This window comes from Sander vitreus, chromosome 14 (assembly GCF_031162955.1).
Source record: "Sander vitreus isolate 19-12246 chromosome 14, sanVit1, whole genome shotgun sequence".
In the NCBI taxonomy this organism is placed as follows: domain Eukaryota; kingdom Metazoa; phylum Chordata; class Actinopteri; order Perciformes; family Percidae; genus Sander; species Sander vitreus.
Window position 1 is genome coordinate 17090666 of NC_135868.1, and position 21587 is coordinate 17112252.

General features: G+C 41.1%; 1 protein-coding gene across 1 annotated transcript in view; it reads left to right on the forward strand.

Annotated features, from left to right (window-relative positions):
- The window catches only part of gabbr2 (gamma-aminobutyric acid (GABA) B receptor, 2), a 172473-nt gene that overhangs the window by 103790 nt on the left and 47096 nt on the right, over positions 1-21587 (forward strand). The window contains exons 5-14 of the mRNA XM_078268308.1: positions 1077-1142; positions 1380-1568; positions 2632-2874; positions 3875-4027; positions 7742-7802; positions 14771-14851; positions 15803-15953; positions 16334-16466; positions 17626-17733; positions 21216-21338. Of these exons, the coding sequence (XP_078124434.1) occupies positions 1077-1142; positions 1380-1568; positions 2632-2874; positions 3875-4027; positions 7742-7802; positions 14771-14851; positions 15803-15953; positions 16334-16466; positions 17626-17733; positions 21216-21338 (1308 nt within the window). The remainder of the gene's footprint in view (positions 1-1076; positions 1143-1379; positions 1569-2631; positions 2875-3874; positions 4028-7741; positions 7803-14770; positions 14852-15802; positions 15954-16333; positions 16467-17625; positions 17734-21215; positions 21339-21587) is intronic.

Consider the following 21587-nt stretch of genomic DNA (forward strand, 5'->3'; position numbering starts at 1 on the left):
CGCTCACTACGTGCAGTCGCCCTGTCCCTTTGAGCAGTGCATCCCAAAGAATGATGTTTCCACCTCCATGCTTCACTGTTGGGATGGTGTTCTTGGGGTTGTACTCATCCTTCTCCTTCCTCCAAACACTGCGAGTGAGTTTAGACCGAAAAGCTCTGAGCTTTGTCCCACCAGACACATGACCTTTCTCCCATTCCTCCTCTGGATCATCCAGATGGTCATTGGCAAACTTCAGACGGGCCTGACATGTGCAGGCTTGAGCAGGACCTTGCGTGCGCTGCAGGATTTTAATCCATGATGGTTTTCTTTGAGACTGTGGTCCCAGCTCTCTTCAGGTCCTTGACCAGGTCCTGCCGTGTAGTTATGGGCTGATCCCTCACCTTCCTCATGATCATTGATGCCCCACGAGGTGAGATCTTGCATGGAGCCCCAGACCGAGGGAGATTGACCATGATCTTGAACTTCTTCCATTTTCTAATAATTGTGGCAACAGTTGTTGCCTTCTCACCAAGCTGCTTGCCTATTGTCCTGTAGCCCATCCCAGCCTTGTGCAGGTCTACAATTTTATCCCTGATGTCCTTACACAGCTCTCTGGTCTATGGCCATTGTGGAGAGGTTGGAGTCTGTTTGATTGAGTGTGTGGACAGGTGTCTTTTATACAGGTAACAAGTTCAAACAGGTGCAGTTAATACAGGTAATGAGTGGAGAACAGGAGGGCTTCTTAAAGAAAAACTAACAGGTCTGTGAGAGCCGGAATTCTTAGTGGTTGGTAGGTGATCAAATACTTATGTAAATACTTATAAAATGCAATGTACAATGTAATGTTCTGGATTTTTGTTTTAGATTCCGTCACTCACAGTTGAAGTGTACCTATGATAAAAATTACAGACCTCTACATGCTTTGTAAGTAGGAAAATCTGCAAAATCTGCAGTGTATCAAATACTTGTTCTCCCCACTGTATATATAAACATGCCATTTCACAGAATACACACTTCACACTGTAGAGGTACCTTATATTTGTTGTAACATTTTGTGTGCATGTGTGCTGCATGATGTCTTATTCTTTATTTTTCAGGACAACGATGTGAGAATCATCATTGGCCAGTTTGACGAGAACCTGGCATCCAAAGTCTTCTGCTGTGTAAGTCCTCAGCCTGCACTCCATCAAATATGCCAGTCAGTGTCTTGCCAGGTTCTAGCAAGAAGTCTTTTGTTAGGTTTTAAATTGGTTCAGTGGTTTGCCAGGCTGTAGTTTTTTGTTAGCCAGCAGCTCACATTAAGTAAGAATAATTAATCACACATAAATTCATCTCCATATATCGTACTGTATCTCCTGTTACATTGCCTCAACCTCCATTTTTTTTCTACCCCTTCCAAGGCGTATAACCTGAACATGTTTGGCAGTAAATACCAGTGGATTATCCCCGGCTGGTACCAGGGCAACTGGTGGGAGCAGGCCAACAGCACCAACTGCACCACCAAGAAGCTGCTCACAGCCATGGAGGGATACATCAGTGTGGACTTTGAGCCGCTCAGCGCTCGCCAGATCAAGGGCATCTCTGGCAGGGTGAGTGACACCCACTGTTGTACTACTTCAGAAGACCGTTTGTAGTAACAAGTAATTACATGTGTCATGAGACTTAAAGTTTAATTTTTTGTTTAAAAAAAAAACAAATACATGCAACCTTAGTTTTAATGTTATTTCACAAAGACTGGATGGTAGCCAGATGTGGTCAAATTATAACCTGACAAGCCAGACCCACATCAAGATGTTGGGTCTGGGAACTCACCATTGGCAGGGCTCAATAGCCAACCAGAGCAACGCTAGTAGATAGATTAAATTTTTGCCATATCCAGTTGGCAAAACTCCGAACACATCTTCCTTTTTAAGAATGACTTCAGTGCTTAACTCCAAGTCTTCTTTGTTTTCAAGTAGCAGGGAACCGTTGCAACTCTGCCGTCCTTATGTTAAGCCCGCCCACCGACTCTATATACGATGTGATTGGCCTGACCAGAATTTGGTTTTTCCAGCTCGCAAGCCAACGGAGAGTTGCTAGACTGACCCTGGCTGCAAATTACATTTGCTGCCGCTAGTGTGCGTCTAGATTTCTAGGCTAGTCAAATTATGCTATTGTTTGAATGAGTGTGAGTGAATCGTGAAACATTTTGGTTCAGCATTGTTGAAGGTATTCACTTTATTGTGGTTTATTTCTTTAGACCAGAGCTGAAAGTTGAACAATTTTGTAATTTTTTATTTTGTTCTCAATGATTTTAACATTCCTGTGGCTGTAACCTAAAGTTTTCCAGTGACTGTATATATACTATGTGGAGACAAAAGAGAACTTTCTCCACAAAAATCCATCTGAATTGCATGTATTTAAACCAGAGATCTTAACCAAAATCAATGAATTTCACACTGCATTGCCCAGCACAGGAGCATTGATGCTAAAACAGCATTTCCAGTAACTTTGCATCTCAAATTGTGTGGAAAAAAAAACACTTCTCCTTGGACAACGTAACACCATTGACATTCAACATTAATGCATTTTCTAAGGAAAAACAACAAATTCAAAAAGGGAGGAGATGCACATTTTCTCGTTTTGATCTCTTCTCTTTTACCTCTCTGTCAGACCCCTAAGGATTACGAGAGGGAGTACAGCCGAGAGCTTCAGCAGAAAGGTGTGGAGGCCAGCAAGTTTCACGGCTTTGCCTACGATGGGATCTGGGTCATTGCTAAAACCTTGACTCGAGTGATGGAACTGCTTCGGGTAAAACAACGGCAAAACACCTTCAACAACTTCACCGTGGATGACCGCGAAGTGGGAAAAATGGTGCTGGACGTGATGAACGAGACCAACTTCTTTGGTGTTACAGTAAGTTATGCAACAGCCATTTTTTTAAATTAAAAATATGGCACAGTCTGACATATTGGAAGTTAAAATGAGTTTCTTTTATTCACTTTCATAATGTACACTGAGAGTACATCAGAGCACTCATTGTCTACACTTAGTTGAGATGTGCGAACACAAAGATACTCTCTAGACACTCACATACTGTACATGTAAATGCAGGACAAAGGTTTTTGTTAATATTGATGAGGCACTTACAGTGAGGGAGAGGGGGAAAGACACTCAAACTCAACTACATATGCAGATACAAACATGGTTTAAAGCAGCACAATTAAAACAAACAAAGTTGTTGCTGCTGAAGAAGCATCTTTTGGGGAAAATTCAAACGTCTAGCTGTAAATGTCTATGCATATAAACTATACATGTTCTATGTATGTTCAGTATGGTGTGGGCAAATGTCAGAACAACACATAGAGGCATTAATTATTGCAGAGAAGGTTACTTTAGCGTAAAGTGGTGTCATTTGGTGCTGCCGACTCACTCCAATGCATTCAAGATTGATCCTGGTGGCTGTGTGCGCGCGCGCGTGTGTGTGTGTGTGTGTGTGTGTGTGTGTGTGTGTGTGTGTGTGTGTCACTTCTTATTGAGCTGTTAGAGGATATCTCCTGTTCCCATGTAAAGGCCACTCCATTATTTGAGATTACTCTGCTGTCCCCCCCCCCTTCGACAGCCAGTAGGCACACAGGGCATAAAGTAAGGCAGAACATTACTCATAGGGAGAAATATTGCTTATGCTGGAAAATTAAAGGGGTAGTATTCAATAAATATTCTGCATTGACTGAATGTAAAAGGCTAAAGTCAAGGTGGGACATGGGAGAAATGGATAGAGGATATAAGATAGAAATACAGATTATAATAAAGTATATTTATCAACAGAACAAAGAGAAATGGAAAGAGAGAAAACTAGCCTTGTTATTGTGAGGTCCTTTGGGGCTACGCCCCTGGGGGTATATGTGTGTTGCAGCACTACCAAATCGTCCGGGTCGTCATTCCTCACCCCTCTACTCTTACCTCTCTCAGCACAGACCCACTCAGGGCTGCTGATCAGGAGCAGGCTGACATTGAGTCTTTCCTCAGAGACTCGGAGGCGAAGCGCTGCAGGAATATTGATGGCCATGTAGCAGTCCTATTAGGTTGTTTGTATAGGCTAGGAATTTGATTCTCTTCTTTCAGATGTAGCCATGAGTGGTGGAAGAAGTACTCAAATTCTTTATGTGAGTGAATGTACTAGCGATACCACAGTGTAAAAATACTTAATTACAATTAAAAGTCCTGCATTCAGATTTTTACTAAAGAAATTACAGAAGTATGTGCCTCATATACTTAAATCAAAAGTAAAAGTCTTCATTATGAAGAAGGGCTCTTTTGAGAGTGTTCTCTTTGAGTATAGCGGAGAAAAAGTAGAACATCTTATAAAACTGAAGTACTTAAGTGAGGTATTTGTACATTACTTAAGTAAATATACTTAGTTAGTTTTGACCTTTGGGAGCCGTTATTGATGTCCCACTTTATGAATGAGTGTGAAGCTTGCTGTCACAAGGTAATGATGAGTTGATGAGGTAAATGATTAAGAATGAGCTGCTTGATTTTGAGATTTTAGAGTCTACAGTTTTGAAATTACAGTATGATTGTTTAGTTTTACATAACAGAAATTATCTCTATAATGACATTTTTATTTTGACAACCACAATCCTCAATGGAACAAAAGCAATTTGATCAAAAATACTGTGCATGTGGTAAATAATTATATTGTTTAAAGACAGCTGTATTGCATAACAATTAAATGTATCTTTGTACGAAAAGATTTGAGATCTTTTGATTATTATAGCTGTTTTTTTTTAAGGTATTACCTGAAATAAGATCAAAAGTATTCCCTGTATGTAGCACACATTTAGCACACAGAATCTTCCACCCACACACAACGAACAAAGACATACTGTATCAAGGCACTTTCCCTTCCACACTGCATACATCTTTTATGCTATTTTCGTGTTCAGATTTCAAAAGTGGCTATTAAAGAAAGTTGCTCGATTTGCTTGTGAATTTTAATGACGTCTACTGGGTTTACAAAAAAAATTTATACATCTGCAAGCACCAGTGAAATGGCAAATTCTGGCTGGTTACCCTTGGTTTAAATGCCATGTGTGCATGTGTACTTGATCATACGGCATCATACCCTGACTTGAGCCTTGTGTCTTTCCTGATGTCGAGATTTTACGCTGTGTGTTTGCTTTGTAAATACACAGGTCTCATGGGAACAAACTGCACTGATCTCAGTCCTGTTGCTGAATCTGTGGCAGACACAGCTGCAGCAGCAGGAGAGTGATCATGGAGGGCTCCACAGTATTGATCTGGCTGCTGTCAGGGCCATAGAGAAGAAGGCTGACATTAGCTGGGAGAGACTTTCAGAGCATAGAGAGTGCAGATAGGTACACTGGAATTCACCAGGGAAGAGACAGCATGTTGTGATTGAGGATGACAAGTGTGTGGGTTTGTTTTGCTGTTTCTTTGTTTTTATCTGTGGTCAGTGGTCATCGTGTTGCTATCAGTGTCTTTCTGGGTAATGGTGAGTGGTGGAATGGTCAGACAGACACACTGAGGTGAAATAGGGGGGAGCGTTGTGTGCATCTGTTTTTCTCTGATAATGTGTGTGTGTGTGTGTGTGTGTGTGTGTGTGTGTGTGTGTGTGCATCACAGTTACATTCACATCCACTGTGTTCCCTCCTCAAACCCTGAAAGCCCAGAGGATGTCACACCTGCAGCCCATAGACTGAATTTCATTTGACCCCAGCACATCTGTCACTGACAGTATTCTCACCTCCACAGACAAAGTGATACCTTGCTGCCTCCACCGCCTCACCTCAGAAAGACACATTCACACATGCACGCCTAGACACATTGCTCCATCAGCCACCATTGTGACTTAGGTCTAAACGTCTTTTAAATACTAGACAAGGGACACCTGTCTGGATCAATACACACCAGTGAGGTTGCCTAAGCTGCAGAGGAGCATAATACCTTGTGGAAAGAGGCTTCTCAGTACCTTTTTGAATATTGGTCAATGGAGGTTAATTTAATCGTTGTAGCTCAGGCATTTATTTTCAATTAAGAATGTCAGAGTCAGTGCCTCTGCATATGATATACTTTACATATTCTCCAAACCGTGTATACACTTGAGAGAACAAATTGGGGGGCTGTTTAAAATAACTACACACCATTTCAATAAGGTTTGTGATATCTCCACTTTTGCTGATGTGAAGGGCAATTATGGTGGCGATGCTAATGCACAGTGAGAGCATGATGATGCAGCTACTCCAGAAACCTGGATACATATACTCACAGTCATTACGGGTTCAAGTCAAGTTCCCCTATTTTCAACCCACATTGTCTGACCCTGTTTACACACCACAGTTATCTGAATGTAATACCTAATGAGCTGAACCGAGGTGCACTGCACTGTCCTACTTACACTACAGTCATAATTGCATAGCATATTGTAGGAAAGAGCAGTGTGTGACGAAAGGAACTTGTTAGCATTGACAAGTCAGATTGACACTGTGGTGTGAAATTGTTAGCAGAGGATCTGCTGTACATCACCAGGGTAAAGGCAACACTGGAGAACCCTGGGTGGCCACACACATGCATCATCAGGGACACATGCATGTACATAAGCATAATGTGACAACATATTAAGTGCATACACATTGACATGCTTGCACGCACACACTAAGACAAACATCAAAGATGCCACACAAAGACTGGGATTCAAACAGAGGGGTGGGATCCTGCTCTGCTACTTCAAAGCTTGCCATCTTTTTGAGGCAAAATTGGCTCTCCAGCTTCCTTCCCTATATTCCCCTTCAGCTGTCTTTTAATCAGCCAATGCAAATGCTGTCTGTCTGTCTGTCTGTCTGTCTGTCTGTCTGTCTGATTGCCTGCCTGCCTGCTCTCACCTGGTTTTTTAGGCAGCCAGTAATATGTAAACCCAGTTAAATGTGTAATTAAGGAGCTCTGTAAGCAGATGGTGGGCTGAATTAATTGAACACACTTGGTAGATGAAAAGGAAGAGAGATAAAGAGACAGAGGGAAGGAGAGAATAGAACAAGAGAGAAAAGGACAGAGAATACATGGGAGAGATAAGGTGACAAAAGCCAAATTGATTTGAATATGTCTTACGATATTGCCACATAGTTGAATTGCTTTTGTCTATCTTGTCTGCGTTTGCCAGACGCTGCCTGGCTTGAAATTGCTTGTCTTGTTCCTGTGGAGTTTAAATCAAAGACGTTCAATTGTTTTTCATTTTTTGTGTGTGGTTGGACCGATAAATGCACCTTTTTAGTGAGAAATAAAATGTAGAGTAAAGTCATAGCTACATTTACTGACCACTACACACTTTTCTGCAGCCAAGAGTAAAACACGCGATTGCCTTTTAAATGCTATCTGAGCCCAGATTTGTACCAATGCTGTGTGAGCAAACAGTTAAATCAGTCAGCCTTTGTTCCAAAGATATTAGCAATGAATTGGCCCAAAGATAATGTTGTTTACCTCTATAAACATCAATTTTGGCCACTTCTAATCAAATTAGATGCAGTGTGTTCAGGAGCCAAGACTCTGCCCTTTGCCTGCTAACTCTCTAGTATCAGGAAAGCACTGTGCATAAATTTAGTTAGGCTAAGCTCCTGTTTTTTTACTACTGAAATTCACTTAACTGCTCTTGCTGTATCTTCCTCAGCAGTTGTTTTATAAATTAAAATATGTGCACTTTTTTGTATTTCCAAGTATTTAGGTTATATTAATACATATTGTATTTTTTGTTTTTTCTTCTTTTCAGGGCCAAGTCATGTTTCGGAACGGAGAGAGGATGGGCACAATAAAATTCAACCAGTTTCAAGGTATGTGTGATACTACTACTACTACTACTCTAACTCAGATGAACCTGTCTTGATTTTCTCTTCAGGTTTTGCATAGTCATTTGAGGGCTCCTGTGAACTGTATATACTTTTACAAACCTTCACCTTTGCTCAATTTATTTTGAATGGGAAACATTGTTTCAAAGCATCAATAACTTTGTTTTGCCATTTTGATGTCTGTCACACAAACCTCCAGCCATACACACACTTGCTCTTGACGTGACTCCACTGAGTTGGAGTTAGAATTAGTGCTGCAATTTGTTTAAACTACTGCACATCTGTGTTCAATAAAACCTGCAATTGTTAAATGTTGCAGGATTACCACAGTTTTTGGAGAGCCACTTACAATTTTTCTCAAGCCAGAAGGCTGCCACGGTTGAAATACCAGTACTGATAATGGATCCTGACCAATAGAGTTTAGGAAAAGCTTGCGGCAGAGTCCTATACAATACCTGGAAAAGGGAGGCTGAAGGATTTAACAGTTTTGAAATCAGATGCTTTGTACTCACATTTATCTTATCAGTTGTTTTTCTAGAGAGGATAGTCATTATTGTGACTGCAAGGGTTGTTTGTCAGAAAAACATAAAATGTCGTTATTGTGAAGAAAGTCCCACAAGCCTTTCTGTATGGAGTTGCATGTCCTCTCGGTGTCTGTGTGGGTGCAGGTTAGGTGAATCCTCCTCCAAAGCGCGCTGAAGGAGGGTCTGGCTACTCCACATAGCATTCGGGATGGGAGGAAAATGTGCTCTGGGTTAATGGCATTTCTTTAAACCACTCAGAGTTGTCATGGGCAGCGCTAAGCTCCGCACAGAGAAAATAGTCGTGCGAGAGAAAACTCAGATTGGACAGATAGTCTAGCTAGCTGTCTCAATTTACCATGCAGAGATCTGAGGAGCAGTTAACCATAGTCATCATTAATCCACCAAATTTAAAATTCCAACACAAAGAAAGCGGAAGGAAACGGAAAATACTCACCACGGAATGTCCTGCGGCACAAGAGCAATCCCGGAAGTGGAACGTCAAGGATATGGACTAGGTAAATGGCAAAGCTTGAAAGTGCAAGGCCCATGGTGCTTTACTGTGCTTGATCTGCTCTGTGGTGACAGGGTGTATGTCTGAACTGTCAAGGTTTGTACATAACAATACATGCCTTGGTACTCTCTGTCCACATAGCATCATCCTGAGGTTGTTTTTTAGCCAGCAGTTCCTGCTGAGTGAGAATAACCCAGAGATTGCATCTTGATGCAGGGGATTCCCAGCTCCCAGGCTCCCCAGACTGTATGTAGCACACTGCATGCTGCTGTTCAGTCCTCTCTGCCTAACCATCTTATCTTCCCCACTGCAGAAGAGCTCGATCCCTCTGGCTACATTCATCACACTGTGTGTGTGTGTGTGTGTGTGTGTGTGTGTGTGTGTGTGTGTGCGCCTCTGTCGGTGACTGACCGTGTATGCATGCTAATGCTCTTACAGTCCAGGGTCAGTGGGTTTGACAAAAAAGGAGACCACATATCATTTATACTCTACTACAGACTATATATATATATATATATATATATATATATTATGTTTAACAATATGACAAAATGTAATACAGTAATTAAGTCTGTAGTATGAAAGTAAGGCTTTCTAGTGTTTCATGGACAATTTACAAAACCAAAAATTAACAATCAGGATAGTGGGTGGTGAGTGAGACAGACGCTGTGTCCCACTTCCATATATTAGATAGCAATTTTACACACTATGTACATACCATTTATCATACTGTTTTGCATCAGTGTTTTGTACTGTCTTGCACTAACAGAAAATAATAACTGACTTGTGCAGATGGGCATTAATCAAACCATTAATGGAATGACAGTATCAATTAAACTTAATGAGAAAGCAGTTTTACAAAGACTTAAAAAAGACTTTAAAAAAAAAAATCAATTTTTTATGAATTGTGAACATGCTGAAACCCAGCTTAAAATGATCATGTGGTATAGAACTGAGACACAGCTACAGACTGCAGATTGAGGAGGCATCTTAATTGCATTGGTTCCAATTGACATAGGTGCATGACATTAGGTCTGATGACCCTCCTGTCTCTACCTGTAGCTTACCTGCAAGAATAAAACCCAACAGCAGGAGGAGCAATAACAGGGACAGAGTGCTGTCACAAAATAACTTTATGATTGAAGGGAGATCAAACAGAAAAGAGTGGGGGAAAGTGCTTATGTGTGAGTACACAGAGAGAGAAATATTAACCTGTCTGACTGTGAGGGTATGGGGCAGCCGTCTAAATTAGGGCTTGGCAGCTTTGGATATTAAGCAAGGAAAGTTATTGTTATCATGACTGAAAAGTGTGAGGGCTTGATCTTTAGAGATTCTAAGAAAAGATCTCACAAATGCCTTGGCCTGAATCATAGCCACCCATTTCTATTCATTTGTCACACATACATACTTGTCTTTCCCTTCTTTGTGTTTCTCTTTCTCCTCTCCGTGTACAGGCTGTGCACTGCGTCTCCACCGGACACTTTCCTCAACCAAATATTCCAGCTATCTCTCACTATCTTCTTCTAGCTTTATTATATCTCCTCCATCCCTCCTTAACCTTCACTTCTTCCTCACTTGTATGGGATTGTGAATTTGTCACCTTTTTGACACCAAAGTGCCTGAGCTGGGTGGAGAGGAGAGGAGCGACAGCCCCAGCTTGAATATTTCAAAAGGCAGTGATCCTCAACATGACCCTATCATCTGTCCTCAGCCTCTGATCCTCCATTTCACCCTGTCAGGCATTCTTAGTCAGGGGCCTCGATGGCTCTTATTCCCACTGTCTCTCATGGGGATAAGAGACAGCTCGCTACCATAGGTCTTGATCGCAGTCGCAGTCCCTCTGAGTACAGATTTTAAATCAGCACACTACCAGACATGGTAGATAAGGAAACATTGCGTTTGTCTTTCTGTAAGGAGAGGAGAGGTTCAGTAATATTATTATTATTATTATTATTATTATTATTATTATTATATATATATATATATATATATATATATATATATATATATATACTGGATATATATATGGATATGCTGGATGTGACACAGACACACATATACAGTATATATGTATGTGTGTGTGTGTCACATCCAGTTTAACAAATTTCACTGAATTTACAGTTATTTAAAGTGACTAATCAAATGATGTGAAATATCTTTGCGCAGGCTGAGTGATAGGGTAAGTTTTACCAGCCTGCTGCAGCCATCAATATTCCCTGTGGGGATAGAGTGCTGGGATAGTATTTTAGCATCTCAAAGGAAGAGTGCTGTTATACAATCCCTTCTGTTTAGATCCTAACAAAGGACGTGGTCAAGGAAAACATGGTTATTGATCCTCCTTCAGCACTGAGAAGTTTACAAATCCTGATTGTGTATGCACATAAAATGTACTGTTCTGAAACTGTCACATATACTGTAGTCCGTCCAACATTTTCAACATTTGCTGAGAGGGGAGGAGAATGCGGTGCCCTGTGATGCTGCAATAGCTGATGTTATCTGTCATTTTCCAAGTCAATGACAATGCTGCCGAGGAGTTCAATTGGCCTATAACTGTGATAACAGGGAGAAGCAAAGACAGATTTGTGCGTGCACACCAGAAGAAATTGCAGGTTATTTGTAGAGTTTACAGTAAAATAATTAGAATAATCTGTCCCCTCTTCCCATCCCCTTCTTCTGTCTTCCTTGGTGTACACTCTAAGTGAGTAATCTTTATGAGTGAAGGCCTAGGCTTGTCTGACAAGGTCATGCTTCCTTCAATATTACACCTGAGGGACTCATCGTTGTTACTAAAAGAGAAATCACAAAATCCTGAAATTGCTGTGTTTGGGCAGAACTCCACAGAGACAGTGGTATTTGCAGGCTGGGGTGTACAGCAGTTTACAATCCCTTGACTGTATCTAGGAAATACATAAAGTCAATGTATATTGCAATATAAATACAGACGTACAGTTGCATTAATTGTCCTTTCACATCAGTTGGAGATTGTTATCACAGTGTGCATTTAAAGGGGTGATTGAATGATTATATAGCGTTTTTTACACTGTTCCTTAAGGTCTCCTAATAGGGTATGTAACATTGGTTGGGCTGAAAATTGCCCGAATGCTATTTTATTAGGCCCTTAACTACCCTGTGAATATGGCTCTATTTGGAACAAGAGCTTTTCTTCCAAATATGGTATGCTCATGAATATTTAGATGAGCTGCGCGCTGATTGGTCTGAGCGAACCACATAGAAACACATTGGAGATGAGACAGCAGGTCTCATATTTCAGACACTGCAAAGTTATACATTGTTTGTAGGGCTATTTCGTTAATAAATTCACTTCTGAGACTTTTTTAAGCGAGAAATCAACTATATAAAGCATATATATATGGGCCGTTTGATGGCTAATTGCAAATTTGGTAAGACGTGTCAGACTTTAGCTAGGAGCTCCACACAGTCTGACGAGAAAGCGGCAACCTCCATACCGAGTGAAAGTCACGGTTTCCCTGGGTACTGGAATACTCGGGGCTCTGTGGAGCTCTGCGGAGCTGGCTGGCTGCCAGCTGCCGGCATAACTCGAGTAGCTATATTTACAGTTTGAATTTCGTCACACCACTTATATAACATTTACCCCAAGGTCTTATAAAGCTAACAATGGTGTTTGATTTCAATTTAATGAATTTTTGTGAACATTAGGGGTTTCGTTAGCTGCGACTGTCCCTTCAATCCTATGTGTACAGATCGCGGCTAGTTAGCTTAATTTTCGGCGTAATTAGAGTATATTTACAGTTTGAATTTCATCACGCCACTTATATAACATCTACCCCAAGGTCTTATAAAGCTAACAATGGTGTCCGATTTCAATTTAATGAATTTTTGTGAATTTCAGAGGAATTCTAAGAGGAGGCTAGCTAGCTCTCATTGATAGAGCTCCATCCAGCCGCAGGCTCTATCAATGAGATTCGCGGACAAGAGGCGTTTATTTCCCCGATCATTTGTTTAAATAAGTCAACACATTATAATTACACACATTATAAGATTAACTGGAACCTGCGGTAAGAGATTGCTGGCGTAACAAGCTTGCTGACCACGCTCTCACTCACACACACCGGCCATTTAGCAGGAAGAGGGGAGCTGCAGGCCCTGGAGCTCTGTCAGGGCAGCAGCGTTTGGTAGTCCATTAACCCAAAAAACGGTGACTTTGCGCGGGTATGGAGTGCTGTGGGCTGCCAGCCGTGACGGAGCTCCATCTACATCACAGCAGGCTGGGGTCTGTGAAGGAAGGCAGGCCGGGCAGCGAGGCAGCAACACAGGCAGCACCGGCCGCTGAACTCCGACACACAGTCGGACAAAATTTGCAATTAGCCATCAATTTTCGTAAAACGGCACATATTTTACCTCTACATAGTTGATTTCTCGCATAAAAAAGTCTCAGAAGTGAATTTAGTGGTAAAATAGCAGATGAACAATGTATACAATTTCTGAGATCTGTGTGACCTATTCAAAAGACTAAGCTGACCTCAGATCAGTGGTGTAGCCTATGTAAATGTTTGGGCGTGAGAAAGATAGAGACTAGAGCCAAATGAGGAGGAGCCGCCGAGTTGACGTCAACTCGGCGGCTCGTTAAGATTTGCCCATTTTCAGAGGCAGTTTCAAATTGTGAGATTTGCAGAGGAAAGAGATGTCAATGGGATTTTGAGGTTCTATGTATGTCCTGTTATTAGGTTATTAGATTATAAATCTTTTTATTAAAGTAGAAAGACCATTTCCTGTCCATATTAAGCTTCATCTGTAAGATACAATTTGACAATCAAAAAAGATGATATCCTGAGAGCCTTAAAATTCTATTTTAGGGATAGTTTGCTATATTACTAATGGGTTTTGGAAGATCTCCCTGTGTTCTGAAGCTCTCTGAGATTGTACCACTGTGCAAGACTGTACTACTTAGGGCTGGGCCATTCTTCACTGTGCCCAGTAAGTGTTTGAATAAGATTTACTTGTTCACTCAAAGTAGGCTGTTACATTTTCTCCAAATAAGGATCACTGGTGCTACATTTTACTTCAAACCGCTTTGTATCAGTGATCCATTATTTAAGCACGTTATTGCTTAATAATATAAGTTAGCCGCCTGAAAGATTTCACATGACTCACTGGAGAATCAAGCTAGAAAACTCAGAAACTGGTGTAACCATTAATCTATCAGTCTGTTGGTCCACTCTTTTGAGCCACACTGATCTGATACCTCAACATTTACAGAATAGTTTGCCACCAAATTTTGACATGCATGATTTCCAGACAACGTTATATAATGACTTTGATGATCCTTAGACCTTTCCTCCAGTGCTGCCACATACTTCACATTTGTGGTTATAAATGAAATGTCTCAAAAACCAAAGGATGGATTGCCATGACATGTGGTACAGACATTCATGTTCTGTTCAATCATGTTGTAATAGCTTCGGTGATGCCTTAACTTTTCATCTAGTGCCGTCATCAGCTCAAACTGTCTTGTCACATGCTTTGCTTTAGGACCAAAAACTAAAGACATTCTCATCAGCCTCAGCTGCACAGTGTTTACTGATAATTAGCAAATGATAGCATGCTAACCTGCTAAAATAAGGTGGTGAATTTACATGGTGACATTACACCTGCTAAACATCAGCTCATTGTCATTGTGAGCATGTTAGCATGTTGATGTTAGCATTTAGCACAAAGCACCATTTTGTCTTACAGAGCTGCTAGCATGGCTGTAGAATATTAGGTAGAATATTAGTCTTATTTAAAAAAATGTACGCATCTGATTTAATTGCTTTTATAGTGTGAAATAAGTCCAGAGAGTGAAGGGAAAAAGCTGTTGGCATCCAGTAGCCAGTTTGGACAGTTTAAGAACATGTATTTGTTCTAATGTATACATATGTGTGTGTTTTTTTTAACAGGGGGCCAGGAGGTGAAGGTGGGAGAGTACAACGCAATTGCTGATGTGCTTGACCTCATCAACAACAGCATAAAGTTCCAAGGTATGAAGAAGGCTAGATATGTGTGTGTATGTGCCTGCATTTGTGTGTGACTGTATGAGCATTGACTCAGGGACGTAAAACTCACTGAAGAAGAAAAAGGTGTCCTGATGCATCTGATGTGTGTTTATATATATGTTAAAGGCCCATCGCTTACCACCTCAGCACTCTTCTTTGTCGTTCACTTGCTCACTTAAACCCAAACTCTCTCCACCACGCATACATACTCAGGCACCACCACCACTCAGTGTAGGGACTCGCCTCTCTCCTTTACCACTCTTAACTGTCCTCCTACAGCTAAATTATTTACCAATCCATTTTTCATCCCTCCCACGTTTGCTTGTGTTGACATACATCATAATTCGTCATATCCCCCTGGCTATTCTCCCCTTCGCCACCCTCCTTCTCTTTCTCCATCTTCTCGGCCTTGCCCTACATAAAGAAACGCTAGGCCAGTACCATATAAGATGCTTGTTTCCACATCCCTGACCACATTAAGTGGAGATGTGTAAGATGATGCCAGTGCAATCGATTGGCACACTGGTGGGAGAAAAATAGAGCAAAAGATAAGAAAGTGCAGTGTCTAACCACAATAATTTGACTGTGGTGCATTCAGATACATGCACTCAGCTAGGAGAAACCGAGGACCAGGAAATTGGTCTCAAATAACTGGATGTCTGCTGCAGTGTCACTATTCTGTGGTTGAAGAGAAAACGATTTGAAGGAGGCAGGTCTTAAATTGTCAAAGTGAAGAGAGAAATCTCACTGGAGAAAGTGAAAATATCTAGTAAACCACTGTTACAACAAATACTCTGAAATATTAGACATTATAATATACGATGAAACATTTGAGTAAGCAATGTTCAGTGATGCATTATGTTTGATGCTCTCTCATTTTGAGAGATCGTCTTAAAACAAAATCTTTTTTCATATCACACCTTGTCTTCATCATAGGCGTGGAGCCTCCCAAGGATCGTACGTTTGTGCGTCTGCAGCGGCGCCACATCAACGTGCCCCTCTACAGCATCCTGTCCACCATCACCATATTGGGCATGCTCATGGCAGGGGCCTTCCTGTTCTTTAACATCAAGAACCGCAACCACAGGTCAGCATTCAGCATTGGTGAAGCATAGCTTTGGGAGTAGGAGGATTGAGGGAAGGGTTAGATGAAGGAAAGCTTGTTAAAGGGAAATAGATAAACATATGCTACTGCAGGAAAGTAAATGAGGGGTTAGTGTTAAGGGAGAAGGAAGAGGGGGATGAATGAAGGATGAGAAGAATCAGGAAAGGTTGAATGGTATTGAAGTGAAAGAATGATGACACATGAGAATGATGATTAACCTTTCGCTGCAGGTACAGTATTATTTCACAGTTTACTCTCCTCCATACCTAAATATCATACTGTAGTATTTTTGAATAGGACCTATTCTATTTCATTCTATTCTACTTTAATTTATTCTAATGTAATCTTCTGTTCTCTTCCAGACTAATCAAGATGTCCAGTCCCTACATGAACAACCTAATCATCCTAGGAGGCCTGCTCTCCTATGCCTCTATCTTCCTGTTTGGCCTGGATGGAGGTTTCGTAACTGACAAAGAGTTTGAGACACTCTGCACTGTGAGTTCCCTCAACACTAATACATCAAATAATTAATAGAAGTTGAGTTGGCTCCCCATCATATTCAGTTCCTAATAGTACAATCGAACCTTGCTCATTGACTTAGAAAATAGTTGTGAATGTGAGCTAAAATATGAAGAATACTGCTGAAACACTAATCAAATGCACTTTGTGACCGACTCTAAGTGAGAACTGATTGAATCTCTCTCTCTGGCTCTCTAGCTAGCATGGAGCACATTAAGTGTCTCCCCCCAGGTAGCATTACTGTGTGACTATGTAGATGCTGGATTAATTAAAGAGTTTTGATTACAGTGATAACTGGTTTCCACTGAGATACGACCCTCCCAGACACACAGACACACAAACACACACACACACACACACGCACACACGCACACACGCACACACACACACACACACACACACACGTACCAGAGTAATGTTAGTCAGGGCACGTCTCGAGCTGCCACCACCTGGCTGAAGCTTTGCTGCAGAGCCAAAACGGAGCGTGTCACTTCAGACGAGGTTCTACAGCAAAGCACCACAGAGGTTGATCCATTCACCACCAATCAATATGTGCTGGTCTCCTTGAGAATGGATGGTGTAATTGTTTTTTTTTGCTGTCTTCTTTACTCAGTGCTCTGTCCCTGCTTGGCTTTATTGCTCACTAGATATGTTGGAGAATGGCAGGTGAAGAGAGTCAGGTGTAAATGTGTGAAGGGTTTAAAGTATGTGGTGCAGAAGGGGCTCACACACAGATATACACATAAAAAAATAATTGAACACATACAGTACGGTATACAGAAGCACTCTGTAGCTATTTTAGGAGTTCATAGTCTTTCTTCAAATAACTAAGCTTTTAAAACATGTCAGCAGTGTCCTTTGTGCCAAAGCAGTAAGAGGTCTACATTTTGTTTCTCATTAAGATGAAATGCTCTCAAGAGTGTGACAGCTTCAAGGGTCCAGAAAGTTCTCCCACAGCTCCACACCCAGGGAAGAAAAATAAATCTGACAGCTTCTTATTTATAGAATGCTTCACAAAGCTATTTTGTAGGACCTTCTGTGGAAAGAATGCAAATACCTGATCAGATGTTGTTTCAAGCCTTGATCACCAGTTTAAGACGTGACACAATTATGTGTGTTCCTGTTGTTCTGATAGGTTCGGACATGGATCCTCATTGTTGGATACACAACAGCTTTTGGTGCCATGTTTGCCAAGACCTGGAGGGTGCACGCCATCTTTAAAAATGTCAAGATGAAGAAGAAGGTATTGGAAAATATATATTTTATGATAAATATATGAGAGGAACTGAACTGATTAAAAGGTTATTTATACGTAGTAGTACTATGTATGGTAGAAATTCCCTTTTACAGATACATTAGATTGTTTAAATTATGACACACATGGCAAAACGTTTAGTACTTTGTATGCCTTCTTGACAAATGTGTGTTTTAATTTCTTGTTCATTTTTATGTATTTGTTTTCCCCAGACAATCTGTCCTCATGAAATGCCATGGTCCTTTCTGCTTAAATCTTGTTCTGAAACATTTATTTTATATCACACCATGTACATCTGTTGGATAGGATAATTGTTCATATAACCACAAACATCTCCTTTAAAACACGTAGACCTGACAGTCTTATCTAGGAAGCTTCACATGCCTTTTGAAAGCCCATCACTGGTGTGTGGGTGCATGTATTCACACTCATGCGTTTTAACAAACACTCTGAAAGACTGGCAGCCCCTGGCACCTGCTGTTAGAATCTTCTCTGTGAAAAAAAAAAGATTCAGAAATACAAATGGCTTTTTAAACATCTGACACAATCTCTTTCACTGGCCTAGTTATATAAAGTGGTGCCGAGCTCACTCGGTGTTGGAACTGTGCTTGGCCTTTTGTATTTATAGATTTTGCTCTCCCCCTCTCTTTGTCTCTCTCTCTCTCTCTCTCTCTCTCTCTCGCTCACCCTCTTGCATATTGGAGGAAGTGTGGGTGGCCTGCCAGAGAGAGAGACCAGAAGGAGAGGGAGAAAAAAAAGGGATGGATCAAAGAGTCGGAGAGGTTGGAGGGATGTAGAAAAGTAATTGCAGTAGGGAGGGTGGAGAGACAGACGGAGGAAAGCAAAGCAGGGCAGAACAAGGGACAAGACAAACAACGTAGCACAAATAGCGAAGAAAGTAGGTTGGACCCTGTAAAAAAGAGAAGGGGAAAGCTGGATAAAAAGGGCAAAGAATATATAAAGATAATGATAATCCAGATTACAGGTTAGACAAGGAGCCACGCCCGTGACAGAGCTTTACTTTACCCTGTTTCCACTGCAATTTTGCATTTGGGTCAACGCAAGATCACCACGTGTTTGTTTAGCTGTTTCCAAATGAATGACACTCGACCTGGCCTTTCTTTTTCTTTTATTCATTGTGTTATTGAGAGATTAGTAGTTTTGGTTTAAGCCTTCATACCCAATTGCCTCTGCTCAGTTTCCCCTCTCCCACCCTCTCCCCCTTGCTAACAGAGACAACAACCAATGTTTCTTCGGAAGCAATATTTACCCCTACTGCATATTTCAGTCCTTAAACTTCAATATGTATTCTCTGTTGGTTCATGGCCTGGGTCTATTTGCAGGACACATACACATTACACTTCCTCCACACTGATTGAGTGCAGGTGCTTTGGCTTTAATAGAGTGATAGTTGCTGTTAGTGCCCTGAAATCTCTGACAAGCACTGTCAGGGGAGGAACAAGTGCAAGTGTTAGCCATCTTTTCGTCAAACAGTGGGGCTGGAACTGCATCTCTCACTCATCCCCCCAGCCTCCCCTCCACTTTTTGTCCCGTACACTGGGGAGAGTACAGATTGTAAATCAGGGTTGTGTTCGATAAGAGTTCCACTCGGTGGGCTACGGCCGGCACTCCTATACTTCTTAAAGAGCTCAGTGCCAGAGACAGTGTGGAGGGGAGCTGTCAATCAATGTCCTCCTTTTCCAAATACACACAAACAGACACAGATAAACATACACACTTTTTTGCACAACCTTTTACCCCCAGGCCCCAGTAGCATCTTTTTCAGTCTGCCTATCTTGGTAATTTACTAAGTACTCCTTAGCGCGCGCGCACGCACACACACACACACACACACACACACACACACACACACACATACACACGTCCACATCAGTTGAGGTTGTCTGAAAATAACATCTTGAGCAACTTATAAAGTGTCACACTACTTCCTGGATGTTAATTGATCAGTAGTTCAATAAGAGTTGGCTACAGCATTTAAACCCAAATTATGTTACAGTATCAAAGCAGACAGCTAGTCCCTGGCCTTGTTGGTTTAGAATGCACAGTAGATGGATATAGACTTAAGAAATGTATATCTATGTATTACAACCAATCCTGTTTTACAAGATAATATACATGTTGTTGAGCTTTAAAGTTCAATCTTGATCTTGAAAACAGTACTCATAACTCAAGATCTACCACATCTAATGGGCATGAGATGGACTCAGTTGTGGAGAATAGAGACACATATTTATTTCTATATTCTATTCTTAGTAATGGTCATTTTTTTACATTCAATGTTTTCAATTATTTGGTATATATGACACAAAGTGACTAGAACCCAACTGATATGTCAGAGTGCCAATATTACTGGGGAAAAGAAAACAGTAAATAACACTTCAGGTAATTTAGAGTCATTACGTAGTTTGTCTAGCAGACTCAGTTGGCAGAGTAACATATCACAGTTGAGCAGATGGTGGTGTAGAGCTTTTTTGTAAATTTCCCTAAAAGATCACACATCTTGCATATCTTTGTTACAACTATTTACTTGTTAGAATGATAGAATATTAGTTTAATCAGCACGATTTGACCAAAATTAATTTAATTTAATAAGCAGGTATCTCTATTGTCGTCCATTTTTGCATCAAATCATTTTTCTAAATTTAAATCTTCTATCTTCTGCCGTGAAGCAGTAATTGTACAAGAAATGTTCCTTGTCTTGCTTTGCCTGTACTGTATTTGTTTAATGCCAACACCATCAAAAGACACCAGATCAAAAAACAACCCCCTCATGCATCTCATCCTGAGCCCACGGGCGGATGGAGACCTGTGTGAGACCACTGTGCTGCATCTGGGCTATGTGATACTCTCCAAACACAGCCCAGCCTGTGTTCCCTGACCTTTCCTTAGATCTGCCGTTCCACACAGTCAAACGCTATTATAAATAAAGATCACAAACAGGTCATGGCTTTCATCCCTCTAAAGTTCATTGTACAAAAGAGAATTTTTAGTGGTCAACAGCGCTGGCTCCTGTTTGGTGGATCTTTCCCACATTTTCTGGCCACAAGGTAACAAGATCATGTCTTGCCATGGCATAGTATTGACAGACTAAATTTCCACCTGTGGCTTTCAGTCATGGGCCAATGGAGTGCAGTCTGCTAAATATTTGACCACATTGTAAAAGAATGTCAGTATTAAATTCTGAATCAGTTTCTTTTTTTTGGGACTTTTTTCCTATCCTAGTAGGTGGTTAATTGCAGCTAAATGCATTATAATCAGTCCCTGATTAGATGTTAGAATGAAACCAGCAGGGCTCCATGTCCTGAGATGGGACGAGAATCACATAATTACAGTGGTCAATAAGAAATGTTGTTTGAAATGGCTCTACATACACAGATACAATTACATAGCACTAGCAGGTGTGTGCTAGTGTGCTAATACAAGCCTCTTATCTTGTTTTCCCCCTCCAGATCATAAAGGACCAGAAGCTGTTGATCATCGTTGGCGGGATGCTGCTAATCGACTTGTGCATCCTCATTTGCTGGCAGGTTGTGGACCCACTTAAGAGGACTGTGGAAGAGTACAGCTTGGAGGTCAGTGTGCATTTCGATGTCTAAACTTGCTTTTGATTGTGATTTTGTTTATGTTGATGGAAAATGATATGCCCCAGGTGGGAGAATTCCCATCACACAGATTCTTGCTAAACTGCCTGTGTGTTCAGGAGTTCAGGTAAACAAAATGTCCGCCTTGGGCTGTATCGCAAGCATCTTTGTTGTGCTTGTTATTTTTGGGTCAGGACGTGAGCCATCGCTGCCTCCTGTGCTCATTCCATGGCCGGACAT